The sequence below is a fragment of the Symphalangus syndactylus genome, chromosome 17 (genome assembly GCF_028878055.3).
Source record: "Symphalangus syndactylus isolate Jambi chromosome 17, NHGRI_mSymSyn1-v2.1_pri, whole genome shotgun sequence".
Lineage (NCBI taxonomy): Eukaryota > Metazoa > Chordata > Mammalia > Primates > Hylobatidae > Symphalangus > Symphalangus syndactylus.
This window is the reverse complement of record NC_072439.2, coordinates 32,345,651-32,357,795: the sequence shown is the minus strand read 5'-3', so window position 1 is coordinate 32,357,795 and position 12,145 is coordinate 32,345,651. Positions and strand designations below refer to the sequence as shown.

General features: G+C 46.0%; 1 protein-coding gene across 14 annotated transcripts in view; it reads right to left on the bottom strand.

Annotated features, from left to right (window-relative positions):
- Positions 1-12,145, bottom strand: part of R3HDM2 (R3H domain containing 2) — a 186,034-nt gene that overhangs the window by 170,570 nt on the left and 3,319 nt on the right. The window contains exon 1 of one of the 14 annotated variants that reach the window (XM_055248858.2): positions 2,388-2,407. The exons of the other annotated variants lie outside the window; for them this stretch is intronic. Within the exon in view, the coding sequence (XP_055104833.2) occupies positions 2,388-2,402 (15 nt within the window). The 5' untranslated portion in view covers positions 2,403-2,407. Of the gene's footprint in view, positions 1-2,387; positions 2,408-12,145 lie in introns of those variants that run through there. 14 annotated transcript variants of the gene reach the window in all.

The following is a 12,145-nucleotide window of genomic DNA, read 5'->3' as shown; positions in this document are numbered from 1 at the left end:
GTATTGTGGAAAACACCACTGTTCTCAGGCGATATATGCTTAAGAAATTATGGAAGGCCGGGCGCGGTGGCTCACGCTTGTAATCCCAGCACTTTGGGAGGCCGAGGTGGGCGGATCACGAGGTCAAGAGATCGAGACCACAGTGAAACCCCGTCTCTACTAAAAATACAAAAAATTAGCCGGGCGTGGTGGCGGGCGCCTGTAGTCCCAGCTGCTCGGAGAGGCTGAGGCAGGAGAATGGCGTGAACCCCAGAGGCGGAGCTTGCAGTGAGCCGAGATTGCGCCACTGCACTCCAGCCTGGGCGACAGAGCGAGACTCCGTCTCAAAAAAAAAAAAAAAAAAAAAAAAAGAAATTATGGAGTGAGGTATCCTGATGTCTGTTATTTCCTAATACGTGAATAAAAATTCCTAATAAACAGTAACACAAAAAACTGTGTGTGTGCTATGTGTGTAGGGAGGGAGGAGAGAGGATTGGGAAAAAGTGAGAGGGAGAGAGGAAGAGAAAGAGAGGAAGGGAGAGAGCAAACATACAAATCTGGCAAAATATTATCAATTGGTAAATACAGGTAAATGTCATGCCAGTGTCCACTGTATCATTCCTCCACCTTTCCTATAGGTTTGAAATTCTTCCAAATAAAATGTTGGAGCCAAAAAGAACAAGAAGCAACATTAACCAAACTACTTTGCTGCCCAATACAAACTTGCCCTGTTCTAAAAGGCAATTTGAGATGAGGGTTAAAAGCACAGACTTCAGGCCAGGCATGATGACTCACACCTGTAATCCTAACAATGGGAGGATGAGAAGGGCTGATTCAGCCCCAGGAGTTCAAGACCAGCCTGGGCAACAAGGTGAAACCTGTCTCTACTAAAAATACAAAAAATTAGCTGGCAATGGTGGCGCATGCCTGTAGTCCTAGCTACTCGAGAGGATGAGGCAGGAAAATCACTTGAATCTGAGAGGCGGAGGTTGCAGTGAGCAGAGACTGCGCCACTGCACTCCAGCCTGGGCAACAGAGTGAGACTCTGTCCCCCCCCAAAAAAAAAAAGCCGGCCGGGCATGGTGACTCACGCTTGTAACCCCAGCACTTTGGGAGGCCAAGGAGGGCAGATCATGAGGTCAGGAGATTGAGACCAGCCTGGCCAATATGGTGAAACCCCATCTCTACTAAAAATACAAATTAGCCAGGCGTGGTGGCGGGCACCTGTAGTCCCAGCTACTCAGGAGGCTGAGGCAGGCTGAGGCAGGAAAATTGCTTGAACCCAGGAGGCGGAGGTTGCAGTGAGCCGAGATCCCACCACTGCACTCCAGCCTGGGCGACAGTGAGACTCCGTCTCAACAACAACAAAAAAGCCTAGGTAATCCTAGCACTTTGGGAGGCCAAGGTGGGTGGATCACCTTAGGTCAAGAGTTTGAGACCAGCCTGACCAACATGGTAAAACCCCATCTCTACTAAAAATACAAAATTAGGCCTGTAATCCCAGCTACTTGGGAGGCTGAGGCAGGAGAATCGACTGAGCCCAGGAACTGGATGTTGCATTGAGTAGAGATCCCGCCACTGCACTCCAGCCTGGGCTACAGGGCGAAATTCCATTTCAAAAAAAAAAAGACTTCCACATCAAACTGGGTTTATATCCTGGCCACATGATGATGGTCATATAATCTAACCTAACTTCCCTAAGCCTCACTGTGAAATGGGGATAATACAATACTATTCCATGAGGATTATTATTCTGAAGATTAAATGATCTAATATGTATAATTTGTTACTATACTCCCATGATATTATCACATTATTTGTTCTTTTTTTGTATGTCTTGGCAGCTTACAGGTCACTGTCAAAATTTTTGCCAAATATATCCAAAATCAAAGAATTATAATGCATTCCATCCAAGGACCAATAACAGTTCTCCACTGGCACAAATAAGTGAGAACTAACATTCTCTAAAGAATATAGCATGTGATGGGAAATGTAGCTTACCAGCTTACGTTTGCTCCTTCCTCAAAAAATTACTGGGTTATCTGTCAGGAATGGGCATAGGTTACCTTGGTCCCAAAAATGTCAATCTTAACATTAAAATCCAATGCCATCAGACCAGGAGCGTCCCTAAAATTCTGGCATTTCCTGGGGCTCCATGTCTACTCTCCTATCACTTTCTTAAGTTTGCCCCGAGTAACCCTGTTCCCTATCACAGATGAAACCTTCTTGTGGAGAGTACTTCCAAATCTAAACACCCCTGCCTCTCTCTAGCACTCCAGATCCATTTAGACAACTAGCTGCTAGACATTTCCAAAAGGGAACTCTCTACCAACATTTCCTCTAATCCCAAACCTACCCTTTTCTTATCTCAGTAAGCCAACACCACCCAGTTCGCCCGAGCCACAAACCTGAGCGTCATCCATCCACGATTCCTCCCCTCTTCCCACATTTAAACAATCTCCAAATTCTGGAACCATCTCACATTCATCTGCTCTTTTCAGCTGTTTCCTCTCCTCCATTCTCATTACTTTTGCGCAGAACATTTAGTTAACGGGGCAAGGCCTCCAGAGCTTTCTTTTGCCTTCAGCAGAGCAACTGGTGATATTCCCAACAGTGGTTGCGCAGGCTGCTGTTGATCTTCGTCCTTGTACAACTAAAAGTCTTTAGCCTATCTTTGATGGACATGTAGTGAGAGTGGAAAGGAAACTAATTGTTTCAAGCTACTGAGGTATGGAGACTGTTTTTTACCCAGCATACTCTAGGCTACTCTGACTTCGATATCTTTTTTTTTTTTGTAAACGGAGTCTCTGTCGTCCAGGCTGGAGTACAGTGGTGCGACCTCAGCTCACTGCAACCTCTCTGTCTCCCGGGTTCAAGTGATTCTCCTGCCTCAGACTCCCCAGTAGCTGGGATTACAGGCACCCACCACCACGCCCAGATAATTTTTTGTGTGTATTTTTGGTAGAGATGGGGTTTCACCATATTGGCCACACTGGTCTCAAACTCTGACCTCAGGTGATCTGCCTGCCTCAACCTCCCAAAGTGCTGGGATAACAGGCATGAGCCACTGTGCTCGGCCTCAGTATCTCTTACATAGACTACAACGGCCTCCTAACCAGTGTCACTCCCTCTACTCTAAATCCAGTATAAGTATTTCTTCAAATTGCTGCCAGTTTCCTTTATAAAATACAAAACAATCATTTCATTTCTCTGATTAAAAATCTTCAGAGGTTCACCTTTGCCTCATATTCCAAATTCCTTAATATAGCTTGTAAAGCCCACCATAAAATCAGGCCCTAAATATATCCTTCTCTTCAGTCATTCAAAATACTGCCCCATATATACCATCCATATTCTCCTTTTTTTTTTGAGATGGAGTCTTGCTCTGTCGCCCAAGCTGGAGTACAGTGGTGTGATCTCGGCTCACTGCAACCTCCGCCTCCAGGGTTCAAGAGATTCTTGTGCCTCAGCCTCCCCAGCACCTAGGATTACAGGCAAGGGCCACCACGCCTGGCTAATTTTTTGTATTTTTAGTTGAGACGGGGTTTTATCAGGTTGGCCAGGCTGGTCTTGAACTCCTGACTTCATGATCTGCCCGCCTCGGCCTCCCAAAGTGCTGGGATTACAGGCATGAGCCACTGTATCTGGCCATCTTTTTCTGTTTTTAGAGACAGGGTCTCACTCTGTTGACCAGCCTGGGGTACAGTGGTGCAATCATAGCTCATTGCAAATTCCTGGGCTCAAGTGATCCTCCCACCTATCTCTCAAGTAGCTGGGACAAAAGGTGCATGCCACCACATCCAGCTAATTGCTTTAACTTTTGGTAGAGGTAGGTGTCTCACAATGTTGCCCAGATTGCTTTCAAACTCCTGACATGATGTAATTCTCCCGCCTTGACCTCCCAAAGCACTAGGATTACAGGTGTAATCCACCGTGCCCAGCCTCATACCATATTCTTTAATACCTCTAGGTCTTTGCCCAGGCTATTGTACCTGCTTGAAATGCTCTCCCACCCTTACACTACCCCATGATATCTTTGCCTGCCTAGCCATACAAGTACCTTCAGCAGCTATCCCTCCCATTCTCTCAACAGCTACTTGAACCTGCCTCCCTTCTCAAGGCCCCTATTCAACCAACCCGCCTTACTCTAAGACATCAGCTCCCTGACCCAAAAAAATAAGTCTCCTACATCACACGTAATATAAAGGTCATAAGGCAGAAACTCTCTCAAATTCCTTTGTTTAGATACCAAACATTTCTCCCCACCCCTTTCCTGACCTTTTCCTTCTCTTAATGAAGGGGATAATAATTCTACCCCTACTTTAGATTGCATCTTCTCTACAGGCTCAAGAACTTCATTCTGTTATCATGGCTCTGTACTGTCTTGCTCATTCTCCTGTATATATAAATATGCTCGAGTTTGTCATCTTAAAAAACTCTTCCTTGCACATTCCCTCTAATTACCGTCCTCTCTCTCCATCTCTTTGCAGTCATCTTGAAAGACAAAGTTTGTTTTTCTCTCCTCCATTTATTCCTCAAAATGTTATCATCATTCTAGTGACCCTGCTCTCACTGAAGACACCAATGACCTGACTGTCAAATCCAATTAGTTATTTTCTGTCCTTATCCTACTTGGTCTTTCTACCACCTCTGATACTGCCTTCCTCCTCCTTGAAACTCCTCCTAGTTCTAATTATACACACCTTACTGGTTTTCTTTCTTTTTTTTTTTTTTTTTTTAATAAAGATGAGGTCTCATTATGTTGCCCAGGCTGGTCTCAAATTCCTGGCTTCAAGTAATCCTCTCGCCTAGGCCCATAGTATTGGGATTACGGGCGTGAGCCACTGTGCCCAGCCTTTACTAGTTTTCCATCTATCTTTAGGCTTCCTCAGATTTCTTCTGGGGCTCCACTTCCACCAGTCACACCTTTAACTACCAGTGTTCTCCAACTCCTCTCCTCAGCCTGCAGCTCTTCAGTCTCAACATGCCTCTTAGCTGACCCAAACCCGTAACTTCAACTACAACGTATATACTACTATACTGCTGACTCCCAAATCTCTCTCCAGTCCCAACTTCTCTACCTCTGGACTGGTATATCCAACTACCCAGCAGGCATTTCCATACGGTTCCACAGGTACCTCAAATTCAACCATTCAAAAACCAAACATCTCATTTTTTGTTCCCAAACGTGCACCTTCCTATATTCCCTAATTTATAAATGGAAGTCACTATCCACCCTAGCATGGAACCCAGAAAACTAGAAGTCATCCAAGAGCTCATCCTTCTCATTACCACTATTATCCTCTCTCTTGCTCTGTAGTTTTGTCAATCACGCATGCACACATCTCCATGTCTAACAGATTCTGTCTTTTTTTTTTTTTTCTGAGACAGAGTTTTGCTCCTGTTGCCCTGGCTGGGGTGCAATGGCACAATCTCGGCTCACAGCAACCTCCGCCTACCAGGTTCAAGCAATTCTCCTGCCTCAGCCTCCCGCGTAGCTGGGATTACAGGCATGCACCACCACACCCAGCTAATTTTGTATTTTTAGTAGAGATGGGTTTCTCCATGTTGGTCAGGCTGGTCTCCAACTCCTGACCTCAGGTGATCTGCCCACCTCAGCCTCCCAAAGTGCTGGGATTACAGGCGTAAGCGACCACACCCAGCTCTTTTTTTTTTTTTTTAAAGACAGGGTCACCACTTCTCTGCCTTTTGGCTAAGATCAAGCATAGTAAAAGACAGGGTCTCACTCTATTGCTCAGGCTGGAGTGCAGCGTGGTGGGACTGTGGCTCACTGCAGCCTTGATTTCCAGGTTTAGGTGATCCTCCCACCTCAGCCTCCCAAATAGCTGGGACTATAGGTGTGTGCCACCAGGCCCAGCTAATTTTTCTTGTATTTCTTTAGAGGCAGGTTCTCACTAAGTTGCCCCAGGCTAGTCTCGAACTGGGCTCAAGAGATCCTCCCACCTCAGCCTCCCAAAGTGCTGAGACACCACACCCAGCCTGACTATCTATTAAATATCTCATGGTGGCTCATGCCTGTAATCCTAGCACTCTGGGAGGCAGAGGGGGGCGGATCATCTGAGATCAGGAGTTCACGACCAACCTGACCAACATGGTGAAACCCATCTCTACTAAAAATACAAAAATTAGCCGGGTGTGGTGGCATGCACCTGTAATCCCAGCTACTCAGGATGAGGCAGGAGAATCGCTTGAACCCGGGAGGCAGAGGTTGCAGTGAGCCGAAATGTGCCACTGCACTCCAGCCTGGGAGACAGAGGGAGACTCCGCCTCACAAAAAAAAAAAAAAAAAAAAAAAAATTGAGTCCATCTATCCCTGTGCACTTGCATGACTACTTTAGACCCTATTTCTTATCTGGATTATTGTGATCCTCCCTAAACTGGACTCCCTAATTCCAGTCTATTTTCCAATCCAGTCTCCGAATTGCTACAAGAGATATTTTTAAAAAGTAAATCCTTCAGTAGCTTTCACAGTTTAAGACAAAACTCAAACTTTTTAGCCTATCAAATAAGGACTTCAAGATCACGCACCTAGGTACCTCTCTAGTCTTTTCTGTAATTCCCACAAGAATCCCATATGTAGCCTCATCCCATTCCGTGCAGTTTGGCAAAGACTCTATGTTAACCTGCTCTATACCTCCATGATTTACATAGGCAGTGCCTCCCCAGAACTTTCTTCCCCATGCTTCACCTAGCTAACTCCCAGGTAGTTAAGGAAAAGCCAGAAAGGCTGACAGGGGCCAGATTATAGAGTTTTTGTAGGCCATAATCTTAATAAGTCCTTCAAGAGATACATATGCCACTAGGTTTAAGATCGAGAGATAGAGAGGGAGAATACAACAGAAACTTTCAGGAAAATGAACATTTAAAGGACAGGGGCCAGGTGCAGTAATTCATGTCTACAATCCCAGCACTTTGGGAGGCCAAGGCAGGACAGGACGACTGATTGAGCCCAAGAGTTCAAGACCAGCCTGGGCAACACAGGGAGAACTCATCTCTACAAAATTAAAAAATAAAATTAGCTAGGTGTGATGGTGTGCACTTGTAGTTCCAGCTACTTGGAAGCCTTGAGCCCAGGAGATGGAGGGAGCAGTGAGTCATGATCATGCCAGTTTACTCCAGCTTGGGCAACAGAGCAAGACCCTGTGTCAAAATAAAAAATAAAAATAAAAAAATATATAAATGAAGAATGGGCAGGAGAAAAAGAGCCGGGAAAGCAAGTAAAAAAGTATAGCATCACCAAATATTTGAAGAAGGAGAGGGGTCAACAGTAACGAACGCTGCAAAAACAACAGAGTAAGACAAGGATGAAAAGAGATCTGTGGCCGGGCGCAGTGGCTCATGCCTGTAATCCCAGCACTTTGGGAGGCCAAGGCAGGTGGATCACCCAAGGTCAGGAGTTCAAGACCAGGCTGGCAAACATGGTGAAAACCCTGTCTCTACTAAAAATGCAAAAATTAGCCAGGCACAGTGGCGCACCCCTGTAATCCCAGCTACTTGTAAGACTGTAAGTGGGAGAACTGCTTGAACCCAGGAGGCGGAGGGTGCAGTGAGCCGAGATCACGCCACTGCACTGCAGCCTGGGCAAGAGAGCAAGACCCTGTCACAAAAAAAGAAAGAAAAGAGATCTGTTAAATTTTACAAGGTCTCCCATATTCTTCCCATTGATTTTGATGGTTGCTGGGAGCTGTCTCTACCAACAGCATTAGAAACTTTAAGTGGGCCAGGCGTGGTGCCTCACGCCCAGCACTTTGGGAGGCCAAGGCGGGTGGATTGTCTGAGCCCCAGAGTTTGAGATCAGCCTGGCCAACATGGTGAAACCCTGTCTCTACTAAAAATACAAAAATTAGCCAGATGTGGTGGCGGGCACCTGTAATCCCAGCTACTCGGGAGGCTGAGGTGATTGCTTTAACCCAGGAGACGGAGGTTGCAGTAAGCCGGTATCGTACCACTGCACTCAAGCCTGGGCAACAGAGCAAGACTGTCTCAACAACAACAACAACAAAAAAGGCCAGGGGCAGTGGCTCACACCTGTGATCCCAGCCCTTTGGGAGGCTGAGGCGGGAAGATCACCTGAGGTCGGGAGTTCGAGGCCAGCCTGACCAACATGGAGAAAGCCCATCTCTACTAAAAATACAAAATCTGCCAGGCGTGGTGGCACATGTCTGTAATCCCAGCTACTTGGGAGGCTGAGGCAGGAGAATCACTTGAACCCAGGAGTCGGAGGTTGCGGTGAGCCGAGATCGCGCCATTGCACTCCAGCCTGGGCAACAAGAGCAAAACTCTGTCTCAAAAAAAAAAAAAAAAAAAAAGGAACAAAGAAACTGTAAGTGAACACTTCTCATGGGTATACATTCACCTGCTACAGGCTGGAGTACAGTGGCGCGATCTCAATCACTGCAACTTCCGCCTTCCAGGTTCAAGCGATTCTCATGCCTCAGCCTCCCGAGTAGCTGGGATTACAAGCATGTGATACCATAACACCCAGCTAAGGTCTTGTATTTTTAGTAGAGATGGGGTTTCATTATGTTAGCCAGGCTGGTCTTGAACTCCTGACCTCAAGTGACCCACCCGCCTCAGCCTCCCAAAGTGCTGGAATTACAGGCGTGAGCCACCACACCCAACCATATATTTCAAATGTACCTACCATTAAATTTGGATTGTCACTGCCTTAATTACTTTCCTCCTAGTCTTCTGTTATTAATCCTGTAAGCTTTCACAAATCTGACCCACCCTTTTCCAAGACACCAAGGATTTCTTGATGCCCATACTGTTCCTCATAAACAAAAACCATAAATTCTTACAACTGTCATATGCAACGAAGACATAGGCCCAACAAAAATATGAACTGTATTTTTTGAAAACCTAGCCTTTTTGGGTTTAAGAGACAGGCTCTCATTCTGTCACCCAGGTCAGAGTATGGTGGCACAATCATAGTTCACCGCAGCTGCAAACTTCTGGGCTCAAGCAATCCTCCCGCCTCAGATTCCCAAAGTGCTGCATTACAGGTGTGAACCACCAAGCCAAGCCTATACAATATTTTTAATAACTGTGCACGTAAAACAAAGTTTTGGCTGTACTTTGTCACATGAGCCTGGGCAACAAAGTGAGACTCTGTCTCAAAAAAATAAATACATAAAAAGAAATTATTCAGTCAGGTGCGGTGGCTCACGCCTATAATCCCAGCACTTCAGGAGGCTGAGGTGGGCAGATCACCTGAGCTCGGGAGTTTGAGACCAGCCTGACCAACATGGAGAAACCCTGCCTCTACTAAAAATACAAAATTAGCCAGGTGTGGTGGCGCATGCCTGTTAATCCCAGCTACTGGGGAGGCTGAGGCAGGAGAATCACTTGAACCCAGGAGGCGGAGGTTGTGGTGAGCCGAGATCGGGTCATTGCACTCCAGCCTGGACAACAAGAGTGAAACTCCGTCTCAAAAAAAAAAAAAAAGAAAAAATTATTCACAAAATGAGAACTACTAATATGATTCTAGAAGATGCAGTTATTTCTTTATACTAATAATATCAGAACTATGTCCAGTCAAATGCATAGCAGATCCCCAATTCTTGCATCTCCCATTAACTGTTCTCTCCTAGGCCTGGCAGCTTTCAATGTCCTCGCAAAGGTTTAAGCAAAAGCCTTAGCTTTGCCACTAGCATTCCTACAAAGAGTTAAAAGCACACTTCAGGCCGGGCGTAGCGGCTCACATCTGTAATCCCAGCACTTTGGGAGGCTGAGCCAGGCGAATTACCTGATATCAGGAGTCCAAGACCAGCCTGGCCAACATGGTGAAACCCTGTCTCTACAAAAAAACAAAAATTAGCTGGGCATGATGGCGGGTGCCTATAATCCAGCTAGTTGGGAGGCTGAGGCAGGAGAATCGCTTGAACCTGGGAGGCGGAGGTTGTAGTGAGCTGAAATCAGGACACTGCACTCCAGCCTGGGAGACACAGCAAGACTCCATCTCAAAAAGAAAACAGCACAGTTCACTCCCTTTGCCTTCCTGAGCTAAAGAAGAGTAGCCAAACTGCCCCAAAGAGAAATCTCATCCAGGTTACTCTAGCCGGAAGATCAATGGAGGTAACTAATGCACCAACCGAGAAACTAAGGAAAGATAGGTCAGGCGCGGTGGCTCATGCCTGTAATCCCAGCATTTCGGGAGGTCGAGGCGGGCAGATCACCTGAGGTTAGGAGTTCGAGACATGACAGAACCCTGTATCTACTAAAAATACAAAAATCATCTGGGCGTGGTAGCGGATGCCTGTAATCCCAGCTACTTGGGAGGCGGAGGTAGGAGAATCCCTTGAACCTGGGAGGCGGAGGTTGCAGTGAGCCAAGATCGCACCATTGCACCCCAGCTTGGGCGACAGAGCGAGACTCCATCTCAAAAAAATAAATAAATAAATAAAGGAAAGATAAAATGAGGGATAACCCACAGAATTTAGGGTGCCTGCTCCTTTTTATCCTCAAACTTAGCATAGATTTAGTTGCTAAAAATGTCCCCCAAAATCAATCTGTGAAAAAAGGATCAAGTGTTCTCTAGAACTGAACATTCTACAATTGTTAGAGAAGTTTTTAAGCTCAACTGTCTCTACATGAATTGGTGGGGGTGAGGGTAGGAACTAGCCCATAAAGACAGAACTATAAATATTAACATCTTCAGGCTACTGAAAAACTCAAAGTGGAACCAGCCTGCTCAGCTCTGTAGGGTCAGAGAAGTAACAAGAGTGATATTTGTCTTGGCAGGGACATGAACAACCTCAAGGGAAGAGCATGAAGTAGGTAAAAATTCTAGCCACATGAAATCTGAGATAAGACTACCAACACCAAAGACTTCCACACTCCATCCTCTTCTCTGCCCTCAGTATTTTCATTCAATGGCCCCAAAGCACAAGATGTTTGTCCAAAGAGAAACATCCCCAGAAAAAACATCTCAACATCTCTCAATGAGTACCTTAGAAAACTAGGTTTTCCTAGTGAAAACCCATCCCACCCTTCCAAGGACAACTAATCACGATGAAAAATTCATGGAAAGAGTTCAAGGAAAAAACTCCCCCTTACCTATCAGTCAATACATCTGTTGTGCACTTTACTGAACATCAAGTGCTGTGCTCAGTGCTGAGGATACGGAAATTAATAAAACAAAAATGTGGCTGGGCGCAGAAGCTCATGCCTATAATCCCAGCACTTTGGGAGGCCAAGGTGGGAGGATCACGAGGTCAGGAGTTCAAGACCAGCCTGACCAACATGGTGAAACGCCATCTCTACTAAAAATACAAAAATTAGTTGGGTGTGGTGGCGCGTGCCTGTATTCCTAGCTACTCAGGAGGCTGAGGCAGGACAATCACTTGAACCCGGGAGGTAGAGGTTGCAGTAAGCTGACATCATGCCACTGCACTCCAGCCTGGGCGACAGACCAAGACTCTGTCTCAAAAAAAAAAAAAATAATAAAATAAATAAAACAAAAATGCCTGCTCTCCTGAAGCTTTTTTTTTTTTTTTTTTTTGAGACAGAGTCTCGGTCTGCTGCTCAGGTTGGAGTGCAGCGGCACGATCTCAGCTCACTGCAACCTCAGCCTCCCAGGTTCAAGCCATTCTCCTGCCTCAGTCTCTCGAGTAGCTGGGATTGCAGGCGTGTACCACCATGCCCAGCTAATTTTTTTATTTTTAGTAGAGACCGGGTTTCACCACGTTGACCAGACTGGTCTAGAACTTCTAACCTCAGGTGATGCCCCGTCCTTGGCCTCCCAAAGTGCTGGGACTATAGGCATGAGCCACTGCACCTGGCCCTGAAGTTTACTTTCCACTGGGGGAGATTAAAATATATAACATGTTATAGGTTGATAAGGGCTAAGGCAGAAAATAAAGCAGAAAAGGGCGATAGTTATGTGAATGTGTATGCAGGAGGGGCTTTGCCATCCAGATAGCCAAGGGAATATCACTGTTAAGAGTGACATTTGGGCCAGGCGCAGTGGCTCACACCTGTAATCCCTACACTTTGGGAGGCGGAGGTGGGTGGATCACTTAAGGTCAGGAGTTCAAGACCAGCCTGGCCAACATACAGTGAAACCCTGTCTGTACTAAAAATACAAAAAAATTAGCCAGGCATGGTGGTGGACACCTGTAATCCCAGCTACTCAGGGGGCTGG